Here is a 20,470-nt window from a genome sequence, read left to right on the forward strand (position 1 = left end):
GTATCTCATAGTTGTTTTTACCTGCATCTCCATGATGATTAGTAATGAAGAGCTTCAGTGTTGTAGAAGGTTTTGCCAACCTTTTCATCATGGTGCTTTATGAATTCCGGTCTGATATTGAAGTTTTTTAATCCATTTTGATCTGACTTTTGTGCATTGTGTTTTAGGTAAAGTCTGAGCCCATTTTTTTGCATGCAGCTGTCCAGTTTTGCCAGCACCATTTGTTAAAGAGGCTTTTCTTGCTCCACTTCACATTTCTTGCTCCATTATCAAAGATTAGATGATCATATATTTGAGAGTGTGTGTAAGGATATTCAACCCTATTCCACTGCCCTGTGGATCTGCCTTTGTTCCAATAGCATGCTGTTTTAATTATTACCACTTTGTAGTACAGTTTAAGGTTAGGGTGATGCCTCCCATCTTTTTTTTACCCCCAAGAATTGTTTTAGCTATTCATGGGGGCTTGTCATTCCATATAATTTCAGGAGTGTTTGATTAATTTATTTGAAGAATGTCATGGGTAACCTTATAGAGATCTCATAGAATGACTGCACTCATTTGTAGACTATAAAGTAACATAACAGGAGACTAACACCTAAGGACAGTAGAGATAAGGGTCAGGAGGATCACTACACGGCTTGGAAACTGGGGGAAAAGATGGCTGGGATAGAGAAGGGACCACTAAGCAAATGATGCTTGGAGGGCTCACTTGGGATGGGAGATGCGTGTTGAAAGTAGACATGAACCAAACATGATGACCACTTAGTACCTGTATTGCGAACCATAATGCCGAAAAGGAGAAAGAGAGTAGGAGGGAATGTGCTTGCCACAGAGGCAAGGGGCGAGGGTGGTGGGAGGGATACTGGGAACATTGGTGGTGAAGAGTGGGCACTGGTGGAGAATGGGCACTGGCACTTGAACATTGTATGACCAAAATGTAATCACGAAAATTTGTAAGTCTATAACTGTACCTCACAGTGACATTAATACAACATTTAAAAAACGAATAAAATAGTTTTTAGAGGGTTATATTCAGGCAAGGGGATTTGGGGGCCACCCCCACTGGGCTGGGGGCGCTTCATGCTCAGAGTCATTCCCGCTGCGCTTGGGGAACTGTGTGGTGTTTGGGATCAGACCTGGGCCACTGTGTGCACAGGAGCCTGTTCTCCGTCCTTTGAGTCACCTCCCTAGCCCTAAATTTTCACTTCTAAGTAATATCCAGGAAAAAATTTATACCAATGACCTTATTAAATGTGTTTCAGATCAGAGACTTAATTGAAGACAGTATGGGATTTTTACTTTTTCAGAACCTTTTTATAAGAAGCTTGGGGGCTAGAAAAATAGCACAGTGGGTAAGGCACTTTCCCTGCACGTGGCTGTCCTGGGTTTGGTCCCCAGCATCACATGTGATACTCCCACCCCGCCCCACCCCCAGCATTGTCAGCAAGGATCCCTGAATGGAGATCGAGGAGTACATCCTGAGCACAGTTGGATGTGCCCCTACCTCCCCTCCAAAAAAACCTGAATTCTGGATATCTCTAAGGTTTTCCATTATTTTCTGCTAGTCCAAGTCATGTGAATTTTCCTACATGATTCAACTTACTGTGCTGCTTTTCACAGTCAGAAGTTATTAGCTGGACTTGGAGAGCATTTGAACTTTCCCTCTCAGCCCGCTCAGCATTGGCTTCCATCAGCAGACCTCAGTATTTCCAGCACTGGATTTTGTCCAGAGTGGGCATTCCAGACTGCACTGTTCTTTTGAATGTGAACAGATTAGGATTGATTGTAAAAATAGAAATACTATTTTTTAAAATAAAATTTATCTACATTTATAGTTAACAAAGCATATTGTTGAAAATTGGTAATTAATGTAATGACAATTCTTATTTAATTTTTAACTAATAGTAAGTGAAGATGGTTAATTGAAGGATATGAATCTACCATTATCTACCATTTTCCAATTTAGCCTTATTGCCAATAAAACTCTTTCTGGACTCAAAAAGAGTAAACAAACCCCAAGAGTGTGGTTTAAGCTTTCTAAACAATTGTAGGAGTTTATATTTTATTTTTAAAAAGAAGGAAGAAATAAAACACTGTGGGGGCAGTGGGGGGGCGCACAGAGAGATAATCCAGAGGGTAGAGCTATTGCTTTGCACGTGGCTGACCCAGGGACAATTCCTGGCACCCCAGATGGGTCCTTAGGCCTTTTCGGGAGTAAGATCTGAGCACAGCTGGGTGTGCCTGCTCCCTCCTCCCCTGCCAAAAAAAAAAAATTAAAAAGCACTAATGGAAGCCAGAGTGAGTGGGTGAGGCTCTTGCCCTGCTTGTGACCACCTCTGATTCAGTGCCCACAACTCCATAGAGTTCCCTGAGCCCTGTCAGGAGTGATCCCTGAGCACAGAGCCAGGAGTAAGCCTTGAGCACAGATAGGTGTAGGCCACCCACACACACCCATCCAAAAAATAAAATAAACGCACTGTTAAACTTTATTGTTGTTTTGCACATCCAGCAGTGCTCAGGGCTTACTTCTGGTTCTGCGCTCAGGGATCATGCTTGGTGGGGGTGTGGGGACCATTATGGGGTGCCTGGGATCAAATCCAGACCAGCCTCATACAGGGACATGTCCTACTGCTGTACTCTCTCTTTGGCCCCTGTTGACCTTTTTTTGATCAGCCTGGTGGTGTAAAGCCTAGAGAAATGAGCACAAAGATTCCATTACTTCGCCTTATTGTTATCTATAAAGCTAAAATCTTTAGTTCAAGGAAGATGTGATGTTGCTGGTTTCCTGGAAGGGCTTGTTCTATAAAATTTCATCTACATAATGGAAATAACTCTAAGTTCAGATCAAACTGACACTTTAATATTCTCAAGATAACTCCACTGTCTGCATCTTTTATCTGCTTTTTAAAATGTTTTGTTGGAGTTTGCATCACACTGAGAAACATAATATAGGTGTGATAGACGTAAGACCTATGGGAGAATAAAATAATCAAGATGTACCCAATTTAATGGATTTGCAACTGAAATGTAATGCTTTTTATTTTCCTCATAGAAAAATAAATTACCTTAATGGGTTTATAATATTTCTTCTCTAATTGAACTGTGACAGAAAATCGTGTGTATATATCTTGGTTTAATTTCATTCACTAAATGGCATTTTTCTACCAGCCTATAATGAAAACTGTAATCTCCTAAAACATTTTTCCTGAAATCAGAAGACAAATTCTGTTTATAGAAATGTTCCATTTTCAGGATAATGTAAATGTTTTGACCTATGTCATTTCTGTGTTCTGAATGCGAGACTGTACTTTTGGCAGCATTTCGCTTGTTCATTTAATGAGTTGCAGGCAGTGTTTTGCAGAGGAATGTCTGTTGTGAAGAATTTATTCTAAAAATTGAGGATTGTGTGAAATGTAATGTGATTTTACATGGTTTTGAGCAATTACAAATGTTTTCCGTATCTTAGAGGTTCTTTTGTAAGTTTTGTTTCTACACTTGCAAAGGTGCTAATAGTATTTTAAAAGCCATATTTTACAGAGTCTTCTGCTGATGACAAGTACAAAATACATTGTTCCTATGGAATATTTAATAGATATGAAAGTTGAGTATACATTAGAAAATTAAAGAATGTTTTAGGATGGCAAATTGTTTGAAAATTCATTTGTCTCAAGTATATATTCAAGCACATACTTAAGAGCTTAAAATTTTAAGCTTTGAAATCAAAATCTCTGTAGATAAATGGCAACAGGTTATTTGATATTAATAGCATCTCTAAGTATCATTGAATTGCATGTCATTAAAAAGTATAAAATGGCTCAATGGATCAGAAAACAAAATCCATCTTTCTGCTCTCCTTGAACTCTCAGGCTCAGAGTCAAATGTTGGAAGACAATCATACAAAGTAATGGAAAACTAAGAAATGCTGGGATAGCTATACCTGTGTCAGACCAAATAGTGGTCAAGCTAAGAAAAAGAGAAAGTAAGAGATACGGACAGTTTTTGCATACTGGATAAAGGATCAGTAAATCAAGAAGATTTAACTCTTATCAACACTTTAGCACCAAATGGAGAGAGAGCAAAGTTTTAAAGCAACTGTTAGTAGACCTAAGGTAATATACATCAGCAGCAACACAATGGCAGAGGGAGACTTTAACACCAAGTTGTCACCATTGTCACTGTCAACCCGTTGCTCATCAATTTGCTTGAGTGGGCACCAGTAACATCTCCATTGTGAGACTTGTTGTTACTGGTTTTGGCATATTGAATACGCTATGGGGAGCTTGCCAGGCTCTGCCATGCAGGTGAGATACTCTCGGTAGCTTGCTGGGCTTTCTGAGAGGGGCAGAGGAATTGAACCCAGGTCGGTTGCATGCAAGGCAAGAACCCTTCCTGCTATGCTATTGCTCCAGCCCAGTTGGACCGGACTGGACTGGAGTTACCATTAGACAGATCAAAAGGGTAGAACATCAGCAAGGAAACAGCAGTGTACCCAATTTGATGGGTTTGCAACTGAAATGTAAAGCTTTTTATTTTCCTCATGGAAAAATACCTTAATGGAATTATAATATTCCTTCTCTAGTTGAACTTTGACAGACAACCATATGTATATATCTTGGTTTAATTTCTTTAAATACCTTAATCAAGGTATTGGAATAACTAGAACTAATTTACATGTACAGGATCCTCCATACTCAAAAAGCTGAATGCACATTCTTCTCCAGTGCACATGGAATACTTTTCATGATAGACAACAGACTGGGACATAATCTTAATACTACAAAGCATGAAAATAGAAATTATATCAAGTACATAGACCACTATGCCATGAAGGTAGAAATTAACCATAAGGAAGCCAGGAAATGCTCTGGACAGTGGGTAGGAAACCCTGCATGTGGTCAGCCAGGGGTCAGTCCCCAGCATTCATATGGCTCGCTTCACATCACCTGGAGTAATTCCTGAGTACAGAACCAAGAGTGACACTTGAGCAGCTGCCAGATGTGATCCCAAAAAAAGAGATTGTGGGGGGCAGGAGAAACAAATTTTTTAAATAATTTTTATTAATGAATCACCATGAGGGTACAGTTACAGATTTACATATTTTTGTGCTTGTGTTTCAGTCATACAATGCTCGAGTACCCATCCCTCCACCAGTGCCCATTCTCCACCACCGATGACCTCATTATCCCTCCATCCCCCCATCCCATCCCCCCCCTCCACCCCGCCTCTGTGGCAGGGCATTCTCTTTTCTTCTCTCTCTCCTTTTGGGTGTTGTGGTTTGCAACAGAGGCATTGGGTGGCCATCATGTTCAATCTATAGTCTGCTTTCAGCACGCCTCTCCCATCCGGAGCGGGTCCTCCAACCACACTTTAGTTGGTGTTCCCTTCTCTATCTGAGCTGCCTTTTGCCCCAGTATGTGAGGCCAGCTTCCAAGCCATGGAGCAAGTCTCCTGGTACTTATTTCTACTATTCTTGGGTGTTAGTCTTTCATTCTGTTGTTTTATATTCTACAGATGAGTACAATTCTCGTATGTCTGTCTCTCTCTTTCTGACTCAATTCACTTAGCATGATACTCTCCGTGTCTATCCATTTATATGCAAAGCTCATGACTTCATCTTTTCTAACAGCTGCATAGTATTCCATTGTGTAGATGTACCAAAGGAGAAACTTACATTTGGAAACTGAACAAGATACACTTAAATAGCCCTTGGCTAAAGGAAGAATTGAAAACATTCCTTGATGCAAATGAGAATGAAGGTGCAAACTGTCAGAACCTGTCGGACTCAGTAAAAGTAGTACTATAGAAATGCAAACTTTTATCAGAAAACAAGAATAAACAACCTAACCTCAAAGCCTGAGAGAGTGGCAGGGTTGGGATTACGGGAATTATAGTAGAATCCCAAAGTAGAAGCAAGAATCTTTTCTGACAGTCTGTGAAGCCAACTTGATCCTAATTCCAAACACAAGCATATTTTAATTTTTAAAAAATTGCAGGCCAATATCCCTAAGGAATATTAATATAAAGAATAGCAACAAAATCTTAGCATACTGAACCCAACAGTATATCAAAGGATTATACACTATAAGTAGATGTCAAAGGATGATTCAGCACAATCAAGAGGGATTCATTCCAGGGATGCAAAGTTGGCTTAATTTATGTAGATCAATTAATGTAACACATCGTATCAACAGAAGTAAAAATAAAAATCATGAATCATATGATTGTATCAATTGGTGCTTAGAAAGACCCTGATAAGATTCAGCATCCAGGTATGATAAAAACCCTCAACAGATAGGGGTGGGAGGAACATATATGAATATATAGTAATAGCCACATATAACAAACCCATAGCAAACATCATACTCAAGCTGAAAGCCTTTCTATAAGATCAGGCAAGGATGTCTACTTTCTCCACTTTTATTCAATACGTTGTTGAAAGTCAGCCGAAGCAACAGGTCGAAAAAGGCATTCAGCTTGGAGAAGATGGTAGACGATCATTCACAGGTGGCGTGGTCATATACAGAGAACACCTTAGACTCCATCGAAAAGCTCTTGTCACAGAGGATTATGTTCTGCGTGGCTGGGCTTTGACAGAGTAGTAGAAGGCTACTGAATATTTTGAAGCAGGACTACTTGGTATATGGAAGTGGAATGGCCAAGATCTCCCCTTTGGAATTCCTTTTTTCTGCCTGTATTCTCTGTCTCGAAAAAAAAAAATTTAATAGTGTGGCTGGCCCCTGAGTTCAGTTGAAAATTAGTGATTATCCATGAATTGTCATTTTCCAGTGGCACCTTCCTTCATCCTCTCCCTGGTTTCTCCCCTGTCCCCTGCCACCCTCTTAGAGCCCAGCAATGTTCTTTTTCTGTTTCCTAAGTCCTGAACCAAGCTTCTTGCCTCCTCACTTCCTCCAAAAAAGAAAACGAAAAATCTTGAAACATGGGTTTTATGAGCCCCCTCATTGCCGTGAGTCATTGTCAGAGTATGACAGATTACAGCCTTTGCACACATTTCCTTTTATTCACTGAAAGGTGCGTTTATCATCATTGTTACCTAATAAATTAGTCTGTGGTATTGAAGCAGCTTGACTGTGACTGACCACGTTTCCTTTTACTGAGCTGAGTTCCAGAGGCTTCTTGTTGGGACATCAGCTTGGAAGATTTCTTTCCAATGGCATCACCACTTCTCTTTCATAATTATATGAACCATCTGGACGGGAGAATAAATTGTTCCTTAATATGTCCACTGGTGTATCTTGACTGGGAACTGCTTTCATTGTATTAAGTCACATACCAGAGATTAAAAGGGTTTGTGTGCTTTGAGGCCATTTTCAGCTGTTGTATCAAACACTCATTTCCCAGCCTTTGGATGCAGTTTTTACACTCGGGCAAAGATTTCAAAAACAGTGACAAAATCCTGCAATGTCTCTTGTTGTTGTAGGATGACTGATATGATGAAGCTTATTTGCCTAGTGTCCCAGATCACTGCCTGTGGTCCTCAGTGTTGAATAATAACTGAAAAATGGAATATATTTCATTTACTCCACCACTACACTATTGGTCTTTGTAGCTGAGCTTTCTAATATCTTGTGTTTTGTTTAAGAAAACAACACACTGTAAATGTAGAAAGGAACTTGATAAGTTGTTTCAGAGCAAACTGAGTTCATGTACTTTTTAAATAAATTCTAAGTATCAAGTATTTTCTTGATAAGTTGTTTCAGAACAAACTGAGTTCATGTACTTTTTAAAAATTTTCTATTAGAGAATCACTGTGATGTACAGTTACAAACTTATGAACTTTTGTGTTTGCATTTTACTCATACAGTGATTACCCATCCCTCCACCAGTGGAGTGCCCATTCACCTCCACCAATGAACCCAGTATCCCTCTCACCACCCCCACCCCATCCCCCACCACCCCACCCTGCTTCTGTGGCAGGGCATTCCGTTTTGTTCTCTCTCCTTTTGGGTGTTGTAGTTTGCAATAGACGTATTGAGTGGCCTTCATGTTTGGTCTATAGTCTACTTTCAGCTCACATCTTCCAACCCAAATGGGTCCTCCCGAACATCCTCTACTTGGTGTTCCCTTCTCTATCTGAGGTGCCTTTTTAAAGAAATTCTAACTGTCAAATATTTTCACAGCTATTTCCAAACTAGTTTACTTACTTTCTTCTAAAGATTCCATCTGTATAACATACTATGTAAAAAATAAGACTTTAAAATATTTTTCATTTTATAATTTCTTAGTCTTCATTTCTCCACTGGTATGAGTTCACATTTCCTTGAAAATATTCCCTGTTTTAACTTACTACTAGAAGCTACTGTATAAAATTATTGATGAGGGTAAGATTAGTCACAAGTTTATAATTAAAATATGAAAGGGCTGTATTGCCCTTTTTTGTATATTTATTTTGTATATGTATCTTAATAAAATTAAATTTAGCATGTGACAGTAATATAAATAGGTAAATATAAATGTAATTTATTCACTTTAAAGTTATTCTTATTAAGTAAGTCTAGATATAAACTTTAAAGTCACAGCAACCCTCTCAATAGGATTTTGTGGAAGAATGCTTAAAGATGGGGAAGGGGGGAGGTAGGGAAGAAAGTTCAGAGGCCTGGAGCATAAGCTTTGCATGCAGGAACCCTGGATTTGACCCCATCACGGGGTCTCCTGAGTGCCACAGGGAGCAACCCCTGAGCAACACACAAGTATAGTCCTTCAGTACCACTGGGTGTGACCTAGAAAGAAAAAAGAGAGAAAAGAAAGTAAATTTGGGTGTTTTGAGTTACTAAATCATTTATGCATAGTTGCAAGTGACGTATATGTATGCTCTCAGAAGAACTTGAGGATTTTTGACTTAACCATTCTGTAATGATTTAGCTTTAATGTTTTTCACCAAAAGTTTACACACTGTATCTGTAGCTATTTCCTGGTGAACAATTATTTTCACTTAAAATGAGAAAAATAGTCTTCCTTCATCAAGGAGTAGAAGATGGAAGAATGACTCATGAAGGAATTTTCGTTTTTTATCTTTCAGACCCGAAGATTATCGACTCTAGAAAGGAAATATCAGAAGACAACAATAAGGTGATTAAATCGTCCTCCAGATGAGTTTCTTCACCACTCAGGCCGAACGAGAGAGTCGCTCCAGTGTGGCCCGAAGCCTGTGGGGGTGCCGGAAGTATATGAGGAAAAGTCAGGAAGGGACATTCCTTCAATAAGAAATCACAATCTGATGCGTTATTTTTGTACAATTGTTTTAATACTGAACTAATTTGAATGCTCTTCAGATGAAACAAATAAAATGGTTTAGCCTGTTAACTGCATTGAATGGAAAATCCGATTCTAGGTAGCACTGTCTTTGCAGGTTGCCAAGTGCCCATCCGTCCACACAGCTAGCTTCAAATTTCAGCTCATGCAGTGGCAAAACCAACCACAGCCTCACGGTCCCCCTTCGGTGAGCCTTTTATTGAGTTCGTTCAGTGACTTATTTCAGTGCTCCTTCCCACTGATCTGAGTTCACCTTTCCAGTTCAGCAGGGGGAGGTTGGTCCTTTGGTATTAGCAAACTGCTTCCTCTCTTTCTCTGTGTCACTTCCAGCCTCTCCTTCCCCAGCCCTGAGCCAGTGCCTCCACTGGCTGAAGTCTCGCTGTCCCTGCCACGATGCTGTTTGTTCAGCCCCCTGCTCCTCTGTGCCACTGTCACTCTCTCATTGGTGCCTACTCCTGTGCTGGGCACTTACATTGAGCTGCTATGAGATATCTTGAGCAAAATCTCTCTGGGAATTAAGATGCTGAGGTGTTATAGTTAGGCATTGTTATGATAGTCTTTTTTTTTTTTTAATTGAATCACTGTGAGATACAGTTACAAACTTTCATGATTAAGTTGCAGTCATACAATGATCGAGCACCCATCCCTCCACCGGTGCACATTTTCTACCACCAATGTGCCCAGTGCTTCTCCCACCACTTCCACCCCATCGTGCCCCTTGCCTCTGTGGCAGGTACATTCCTTCTTACTCTCTCTACTTTGGGGCATTATGTTTTGCAATGCAGATATTAAGAGGCCATCATGTTTGGTCCTTGGTCTACTTTCAGCACACATCTCCCATTCCGAGCAATCCCTCCAACCCCCCACTTAGTGGTCCCTTATCCATCCCCGCTGTCTTTTCCCCCAGCATGTGAGGTTGGCTTCCAAGACATAGAGCAGTCCTCTTGGCCCTTATTGCCACTGTCCCTAGGTGTGTTATGATAGTCTTTTCCTCTTCTCTTACCCTAGTCAGTCAAGGAATGAGTTTCCAACCACCTTCCCATTCGTTCCACAAACACTCATGGAGTGCTTGCTGTGTGCCAAGCTCAGTACTTCTAAGATACCAGAAAAACAGAAATGGCATGGCTTCTCCTAGGCCCTTTAGCCCACCTACATTGCATCTAGTCTGTTTGATGATAGGAGGGACTATGCAGTCTGTTCAACGCATGCAGGAAGGAGCAGCAGACCTTGCAGAGAAGTCTACCCGTTTTCCAGCGTGCTGCCATAACCTGTGAGCTGTGATACCAGCTGGCTTAGGTGGAAATGGTCACTGGCGTTAAGCAGGAAGTGTTGCTGGTAAGCACCAGCTAATGTGCCAGGCATAGCTGCTTAATGCAAGTTAATTCCCTCCAGTCACACATTGATCCTTTAGCATATAGGGTGCCCTATTCCCCCATTTAGAAGGAAGCACACGGCAGCAACAGTCAGTAACTCGGCCGTGGTCACAGAACTGCTGAGCGATAAAAATGGGATTGGAATCCAGGCAGTGTGGCTCAAAAAGCCCTGGTGGACATAGCCACAGCTCGACAAGAAAAAGAGAATGCTTCTGTTGGGGGTCACATTCTGTAATAAGGGGCACGTAACCTCGTACCACACCTGTCAATCACTTCTGTTCACCAGGAAGTTGTATTTTCAACTGTTGGGCTTAGAAGTGGTGGTAGGACGTCCTAAAGCTGAGACAGGCTGCAGTGGTCCGTGAGGATTATATGTAAAATCAGCACAGAGCTCCAGATGTTTATGATGTTTCACAGATGAAGAGAATTATGAGTTCTCCAGGTCCTGTGCCACATACTAGTTCCTCACTCATGTTGTGTATCAAGGGCCTATGTTTAGAATCCTGGTCTATTCCTCCAGGATCCTGTTCCTCAATATCCAGGGGTCCACTGTCCCTCATTCCTCATGCTCTCGAGAGCCCGCTGGCCTGTGGCTGACCTCCTGTGACCTGCCTCTTTGCTGGTGCTTTGCTCTCCATCCCTGTGGCATTGCTTGATTCTCTGGCCATGTGCCAAGAACTGTCCTGTCTTTTTCCAGGGCCCAGGTGAGGGGTAAAGAGAGGCTGCTATCCATGTAGGTGGGAAATGATGGCTGCAGCGATGAAGTGACCTGACCTGGGCCCCCCTCCTTTCAGTCTTCTTTATCCCTGTCCCTAGCCACTTGGACGATCAGCCTGACTGGCTCCCTGAGATCATGGTGAGATTGAAAATGAGCAAATATTTATATTTAAGTAGGTGGCCTGGCGCCTCCTCCACTTTCACGGGAACAGGGGCTCTAGCCTTTACTGTGCTGCCGTGACCTTAAGGCTCAGCCCGGATGGAGTGAGCCCCACCTCCTGTGCTGCCGCTTTGACCGCAGTTTATCTCGGGTGTACCCTACCCTCCCGGAACAACGCCCAGCACATCTCGGAGGATGAGAGTCTCCCTGAAGAAAGTCTTTGTTTCTGCCGGAACCTGAGAATCTGAAGAGATGATATCCTAGAGACTTGACACGAATATGGAGGCCAGCCATCACCATATTAAATGTTTGATAAGAAATTAAGAGACCTAGCATGACCATAAGCTTCCAGGCCTGGGAGTGCTTCTCGGGCGGAAGAGGCTCCGCCTGATCCACGCTTCAGTGAGCTCCCCCTTCCTGCTGGACTCTGACTCCCTTTCACATTCAGAGAACCTAGAGAGGCTTTTCCATGAAGCAACAGACCCTCACAAGCAGGCTCACCCCAACCTCTCCTATCCTGCCTGCCGATTGCCTCTGTCAGAGAGGTTTATTTTTTTATTTTTTTTTTAATTTTAAATTTTTTATTGAGTCACCATGTGGAAAGTTGCAAAGTTTTCAGGTTTAAATCTCAATTATACAATGCTCGAATACCCATCCCTTCACCAGTGCACATATTCCACCACCAAGAATCCCAGTATAGCTCCACCCCGCACCCCCACGCCCCCACACCCATAACCCCCCCACGCCCCTAGCCCCCCCACCTTTAGCCCCCCCGCCTGTGTAACTAATAAATTTCACTTTACTTTCACTTTGATTGCATTCAATATTTCAACAAAACTCACTATTATTGTTTGGAGAGTCTCTCCCCTAAAGTCAGACCTGCTGAAAAGGAAGTATTAGATAATTTGTTTTCCATTGCTGAGGATGAAGAGGTATGAGGTCGAGTGACCACACTTAGCGGCCTTGTCGGAGAGGTTTAACAGTCTTTTGGGTTCATATCCTGAAAAACACAACCACAGGTAGTCTAAAAATCAGTAAACCTGATGACTCAGTAAATCTGATGAAGGAAGACCGCTGGGCCCCTAGAATCGTAACTACTATTAGAGTAAAATGAGTGACTGTTTTTCACCCACAATGTAGAGTATTGTGAAAATGCTTGATGAGGTTATTTTTATTTTAAAATTGAAAACACCTTCAAAGAGAAAGTGATTAATGAAGAGATATTTGTCTTCGGAGTGAAATGATAGCACAGCAGGTTGGGCATTTACCTTGCACTCTGGCCGACCCAGGTTCGATTCCTTCGACCCTCTGGGAGAGCCCGACAAGCTACCGGGAGTATCCCACCCACATGGCAGAGCCTGGCAAGCTCCCCGTGGAGTATTCAAATGCCAAAAACAGTAACAAGTCTCACAATGGAGACATAACTGGTGCCCGCTCGAGCAAATCAATGAACAACGGGTTGACAGTGCTCGACAATGCTCCATTTGTCTTCATTCCTCTGCCCTCTCCTCTCCTTTACTCTCCCCTACTCTCACCTTTCTCTTCTCTCTTCCCTCCTCTTCCCTCTCTCCTCTCCCTTCTCCCTCCCCTCTCCTTTTCCTCCCCTTTCCTCTCCTTTTCTTCCTCCCTACTTTTTCCTTTCTTCCTTCTATTCTCCTTCCTTTCATTCCATAAAAAATATATCAATTCTTATAGGCAAAGGGAAATTACTCCATCATAGTGCAAAGAACAAGAGAGCTGATCTTAAAAGCCTGCCGATCACTCACTGCCCCAAAGAAAAGTAATTACAATAGCCACCTTGTTTAATTATCTAGTGTGATGTCCTTTTTCTGGTCCTTTCTGTCTGTTTTATTTCCTTTTGAACAGGTCCTCAGTTTCTTTCTGCCTCTTATATTGGATGCTTCATGGTTAGAATCAAATAAACTTAAAATTTTTGCTCAGATCAGCTTATAATTCTTTTTTTTAATTTATTTTTTTTCTTTTTTTTTAATTTAAATTTTATTGAATCACCATGTGGAGGGTTACATAGTTCTCAGGATTATGTCAGTTATACAATACTCAAACACCCTTCCATTCACCAGTGCCCATATTCCATCACCAACTACCCCCTTATACCTCCCGCCCCCTCCTGCCCCCCCAGTCCCCGCCCTTGTAAGTGATAAGTTTCACTTCGTTTACGCTTTATCTTGGTTACATTCCATGTTTCAACACATAACTCACTATTGTTGCTAGGGTTTCCCCCCAAAAGAGAAAAGACAGTCCTACTGTCAAGGAAGCATAAATTTATTTTTAATTTTATTGAGTCACCATGAGATAGTTACAAGCTTTCATGTTTAGGTTAAAATCACACAATGATCAAACACCCATCTCTCCACCAGCTTATAATTCTTAATATGCCTCTGTCTGTTAACAGGTAATGCCCGGTATGCATATACAAAATATCCAACTGAGCATAATAACTTGCAGAATGTAGAGATAACCTTATCTGTCTCTGACTCAGTTTTGCCTGCTTTGTTGCCTAGTATCTTCCAATTTTATGAATGGTCTCAGTAAAACATGAGTAAACATCCTGATTATAGGTAGCAAGAGAAAAAAAAAGAAAAAGACTTAAGAATACAGGAGGTAAGTGCTTCCCTTGCATGTGACCAGCCCTGGTTCAATCCCCAGTGCATATATTAACCCTGAGCACTCCTAGGAGTGCCTCTTGAGCACCATTGATTGTGACTTACACACACACACACACACACACACACACACACACACACACACACACGAATTGCAAAGTTTGCCAGTAGGAGAAAATGTAATATCACAGAAGTCAGCTGGCCCAGAGTCACAGTGATGAACATTAGGAGTCAACACTGAGACCCAAAGAAAGTTAATTTTCATTTCTCAACATCCACCTGGAGAGGAATGAGAACTGGAAGGCTCTCGTGGGCAGTGGGTTGAAGATAAGTACAAACCTGCTTCTGGAGAGCACTTGCACCATCTGATCGCACTGGGAACCATCCCGTTTCCTTATGAGAGGAGCAATGAACCATAATGCTGGATTTCTGGCTTAAGCCCATTCAAAAATGAAGCCAGGACAAGAAGCACTGGCCATCTCTCTCCAGGATCCCATTTAGACCCAGAGGCCTCCCTCCTTTTCTCCAAAGACCAGAAACCATGCACTTCACTATAAACACCTCTACCTGCCTCTACCAGGAAGCATGTCTGGTCAAATTAAACATCTATAATGTCTCTTCTTCATTGTTGAGCCACACCCAGCAGTGCTAAAGTCTTACTCCTGGCTCTGCACTCATGGATCACTCCTGGTGGGCTTGGGCTGCTAGGGATCGAACCCAGGTCAGCTGCATACAAGGCAAGTGTCCTATCCACTGTACTATCGCTCCGGCCCCAACAGTCTATGATTTCTAGGGTATATTTTTTAAATGTATCACCGTCATCCCATTGCTCATCGATTTGCTCGAGCGGGCACCAGTAATGTCTCCGTTGTGAGACTTGTTGTTAGTGTTTTTGGCATATCGAATATGCCACGGGTAGCTTGCCAGGCTCTGCCATGCGGGCGAGATATTCTCCGTAGCTTGTCGGGCTCTCGGAGAGGGACGGAGAAACCGAACCTGGGTCGGCGGCGTGCAGGGCAAACACCCTACCCACTGTGCTATATTTTAAATGTATTTTTTTTATATAATAGGAATGTATGATACTTAAAAATGCGATCATTTTCTTAAGTCACAAGATTGCAAGTTTTGAGTTTTCTGCCTAACTTCCTTTTCCATTAGCCCTGTTACCTGTGGAGAGTCCCATTAGCCTCTTAAGAGTAGGGATAATTTTTTTTTTCTTTTTTTTTTTTTTTTTTTTTTTTTTGCTTTTTGGGTCACACCTGGCGATGCACAGTGGTTACTCCTGGCTCTGCACTCAGGAATTACCCCTGGCCGTGCTCAGGGGACCATATGGGATGCTGGGATTTGAACCCGGGTCGGCCGCGTGCAAGGCAAACGCCCTACCCGCTGTGCTATCTCTCCAGCCCCAGGAGTAGGGATAATTATCTTGGGAATGCATGTGCCCTTAGGGTGTGCAGTCCTTCTCACTGAAATTGCTGGATCTGCATGTGGACTGCCAGCCTGACTCTTTAGGGTCAGCCTCAGGAGAAATGCCCCCTGAGAGACTGTATAGAAGTCTGCTGGCATGCCGGGTGAGAGTAGGGAGCACTTCACTGTCAGAGGACATTCCCACGGCCACGTCACTGTCAGCTCTAAATGGACAGAAGGACACTCACCACAGCCTTTCCTCATCTCAAAGTCTCGATTCTCCCAAGGCTCCCTTATGACCTTGCCATGGGCGAAGATCAAAGTGGATAAAGCTGAAGGAATCAGTCGAGATGGGAGATGTGTGCCAAAAGTAGATAATGGACCAAACATGATGACCTCTCAGTGTCTGTGTTGCAAGCCATGATGCCCAAAAGTAGAGAGAGAGTATGGGGAATATTGTCTGCCATGGAGGCACGGGGAGGGTGGGAAAGGGCAGGTATACCCGGGATATTGGTGATGGGGAATGTGCACTGGTGGAGGGGTGGATGTTTGATCATTGTGTGATTGTAACCCAAACATGAAAGCTTGTAACTATCTCACAGTGATTCAATAAAATTTTTAAAAAGTGGATAAAGCAGGTCTTTGATAGCACAGAGGGTAGGGCGTTTGCCTTGCATGCGGCCGACCCGGGTTCGATCCCCGGCATCCCATATGGTCCCCCAAGCACTGCCAGGAGCAATTCCTGAGTGCAGAGCCAGGAGTAACCCCTGAGCATTGCTGGGTGTGACCCAAAAAGCAAAAAAAAAAAAAAGATATATATAAAACACAATATTATTGCCTTGTCTATAACTTACCCCTGGTGTACCACATATGGTCCCCCAAGCACCTCCAGGAATGACCCCTGAGAATAGAGCCAGGAGTAAGTCCTGGGCCAGTATGATCCAAAACACAGAACAACACCAAAAGTACAATGCTGCTTATTTCTTGATGATTTTTTTGGTCTCCATTTACTTATTTATGGTTAGTCTAGAACATCAGTGAATTTAAGAAGTATAGTTTAATATGTCTGTGCGACTGTTCACAATAGCCAGAATCTGGAAAAAACCCGAGTGCCCGAGAACAGATGACTGGTTAAAGAAACTTTGGTACATCTACACAATGGAATACTATGCAGCTGTTAGAAAAGATGAAGTCATAAAATTTGCATATAGGTGGATCGACATGGAAAGTATCATGTTAAGTGAAATGAGTCAGAAAAAGAGGGACAGACATAGAAAGATTGCACTCATTTGTGGAATATAAAGTAACAGAATGGGAGACTAACATCCAAGAATAGTAGAGATAAGTACCAGGAGGAGTACTCCACAGCTTGGAAGCTGACCTCACATGCTAGGTGAAGAAGCAGCTCTGATAGAGAAGGGATTTCCAAGCAAAGGGTGCTAGGCGGGCCCACTAGGGATGGGAGATACAGGCTGAAAATAGACTATAGACAGGACATGATGCCTACTTAATATCTCTGCAGCAAACCACAACACCCGAAGAGAGAGAGCGAGCAAATGGGAATGCTCTGCCACAGAGGCAGGGTGGGGTGAAGGGGACAGAGTGGGGGTGGTGGGAGGGATGCTGGGACCATTGTTGGTGGAAAATGGGCACTGGTGGAGGGATGGGAGAAAAATAATAATAATAATAATAATAATAATAAAATGTCTGTGCGAACAAGGAACAGCTATCCTTGGTCATGAATTGCTATTCTTCGCTTTCGTATTCTCATTCCAAATCGAAATTAACCAAGCGAATCGTGATCAGCGAAACTGATAATGTCTCTTGGCCCAGAGGTGGGGTTCATGACGATGAAACAATGCTGCCAGCTTTAAAAATTATTAAAAACCTGAATTTGGCTGTACTTGCAAGGTTTAGCCTACATGAAGGATATTTGTTTTAAAGCAGATAAATTACAGTTATTAGCGGTTTCTTTCTATAGTTCCTTTCTCTCTTAATGCTAATTCAAACCGGTCAGATCTAGACCTGTCATCCTGCCACGCCGCCATCTTTTTTTCTACACTGCTATTGACTGATTTATTTTCCTACCTTCTCCTGGAAAGGGGGCTCAGTTCCAACAGTCAGCCAAAAACAACACAAACGTCCAGGTCTCTCCTGGCTGACATTGCTCCCATGGAACAGGTAGCAAGTTCTGAGTCTGCAAAGCCCGGAGGCCCCAGGGGGGGGTTTGCTGCCAAGCTCTGCAATGCTGAGTTTGAATTGGATCCATACAACCCTACTTTAAAATGTCTGATCTTTCCAAGACAGACACGAAGACTCTATTTCAACTTAAACACTGACTCTTGCAGAGAAATGTATTTCTCTGTCTCTGTCCAAAAGTCTGAAAATGAGAGCTGAGTAGTTTTGCAGTATCACTACTGCTTGGGGCTTTGCCTTAGAAAAAGGTAAATCTGAGATGGGCTACTGGTAAAAATTAACCCATCAATCCGGACGAGGGCCAAATTTTATTAAAACTGACTGCCAGGAAGGCTTAGGATCCATTTTCCACATGATAAACCTCTACAGGAGACCGTCACTGCTGCTGGGTTCACGAAAGACTCGTTGATTTCAAACACATTTGTGTGTCAAAGCTTTTGCTTTTCACTGCCTTCACTTTTCATCCCAAAATTAATACCTTTTAAACCTTGCAAGCAACTTGTAACTGCTAGAAGATCACTCGTTCCTCGTGGAATTCCTAAGCCTTTTAGGTTGATGCTGTGGTACTCCAGCTTGTACACCTGTATTAAGTTGTTTAGAATCAGTTAGAATCAACACTTTGAAATGATGGTGCCATCTGGCAGCTTCAGCAAAATCACAGACTGAAAAGGGTCTTGATATTTAGAGGAATTTCAGAGTATAAAGCTGTCTTTTTACTTTGGGGGCAAATTTCCAAAATCCAAATAAAATATTTTTATGGCTTATTTATGAAAGTATCACCAGTTATTTTATTATTGCACATGTGTGTAATGATTAATAAGCACAGTATATAGGCAGGGCCAGGAAATCATAAAGAAATATGAATATGTATGTCCTTTAAAAATGTGATCTACGTCTAGACAGAAGCATTTGTTTATCAGCCAGTGTTCCTGTCTATATTAGCATGGGATTAGGTGCTATATTTCATTCAGTCATCCAACTTGAATTTGTTATCCAGAAGCTATTCTAGGTGCCTAAGATACCTATGTGAATAAATGTTTTCTATCGTGGTGTGCTCTTGTGATTTAAAGTATGAAGTCTGTTTCTGGCCTTCATCCCTTCTTCTGGGAGAGATTTAAAATCCTAGAAAATCCCAAGCAATGAGAGCCACAAAGGTGTCTGTTGTTATGTTAATGTGTGACTTTAGCACTGTCATCCAGTTGTTCATCAATTTGCTCTACGGGGCACCAGTAACATCTCCATTGTGAGACTTGTTGTTACTGTTTTGGGCATATAGAATACACCAAGGGGAGCTTGCCAGATTCTGCCATGTAGATGGGATACTCTAGGTAGCTTGCCAGGCTTTCCAAGAGGGATGGAGGAATCGAACCTGGTACAAGGCAAGCGCCCTACCCGCAGTGCTATTAGGCCCCATTTAAGGTTGGGGCTGGTTGGAAAAAAAAAACAATCAGGTGATTAGAGGGATGGAATCCCTAAATTTCACCTCCTGACTTCTAGTGGGAAGAGGAGAATTAATCAGTCATCAAAGACCAATGATTTACTCCACTTCTGCAGTAGTGACTTCATAAAAACTCAAAGAATGCAGTTCAGAGAGTTTCCAGGTTGGTGAATCAAAATACATCCGGACACCAATGCATTGGACTCCAAATGCTCAGAAGCTCCTGTGTGAGTCTATTGTTATTTATTCTTCCTAAATATCTTTTGAAATATATAATCTAGGGGCCAGAGAGATTGTACACATATTTCAGTTAGTGTCATGGTAGGGCATTTGCCTTGGATGCAGCGATTCTGGGTTTGATCCTGGTGTCACAGTCCCCTCTAAGCCCCACCAATAGTAATGAGTGTGGCCAAGAAAAAAAACCAAAAATGGGGTTGGGGGGAAAGAGGGACTAAGGGAGAAAGTAGGAAAGAGGAGAGACAGAGAGAAAGACAGAGGAAGAGGACAGGAGAGGACAGGAGAGAAGGAGAGGGAAGGGGAAGGGTAGGGAGAGGAGAGAGGAGAGGAGAGGAATGCTTCCTGGAGGTAGCAGAGGTCATAAAAAGTGTTACTGCACCCTTGTTTGAGAGATTGCTTCTTGAAGGGCATATTTAAGAACATGTCCCTTGACTCAGTAAGTTGTATTATTTCACTGGTCAAGACATGTCACTTGGCCATACTGAGGGAGTCTGAGAAAGAAAAATCTAACTTATATTAAGTAGAAAATAAATCTAACTATGTCCAAGAAGAGAAACACATGAATTGTCTAATCTTGGTTAAAACTAGACCTTCTCTGGGGGCTGGAGCAACAGCATAGCGGGTAGGGTGTTTGCCTTGCACCCCAGCCGACCCGGGTTCAATTCCCAGCATTTCATATGGTCCCCTGAGCACCGTCAGGAGTAATTTCTGAGTGCAAAGCCAGGAGGTAACGCCTGTGCATTGCCGGGTATAACCCAAAAAGCAAAAAAATTTAAAAAAAAAACCCAAAAACCAAAACTAGACCTTCTCTAACAGCAGATAATATGAAATTACTTTGAACTAGATGTGATTATTTCATTGGTGACCTAGAGTCAGGGAAATGAGAAACCCAGACTTCAATCAGTTAAGGGGAAAGTGCATGGACAACCACTCCAATGTAACGTACGTCCCCTTTGAGTTACAAAACAGGGGATTGCTTCCATAACCACCCAGTACTGCTTCAGTAAGTGCCTGCTTTGATAGGCAAACAAAATTTTTGAGAGGGGGA

The 20,470-nt window shown here is 42.3% G+C and overlaps 1 protein-coding gene across 1 annotated transcript in view; it reads left to right on the forward strand.

The window, feature by feature from the left end:
- The window catches only part of MRPL13 (mitochondrial ribosomal protein L13), a 39,763-nt gene extending 30,442 nt beyond the window's left edge, over nt 1-9,321 (forward strand). Inside the window, exon 7 of the mRNA XM_055127622.1 lies at nt 9,038-9,321. Coding sequence (XP_054983597.1) covers nt 9,038-9,059 — 22 coding nt within the window. The 3' untranslated portion in view covers nt 9,060-9,321. The remainder of the gene's footprint in view (nt 1-9,037) is intronic.
- Nucleotides 9,322-20,470: the final 11,149 nt, after the last annotated feature.

The sequence above is a fragment of the Sorex araneus genome, chromosome 2 (genome assembly GCF_027595985.1).
Source record: "Sorex araneus isolate mSorAra2 chromosome 2, mSorAra2.pri, whole genome shotgun sequence".
In the NCBI taxonomy this organism is placed as follows: domain Eukaryota; kingdom Metazoa; phylum Chordata; class Mammalia; order Eulipotyphla; family Soricidae; genus Sorex; species Sorex araneus.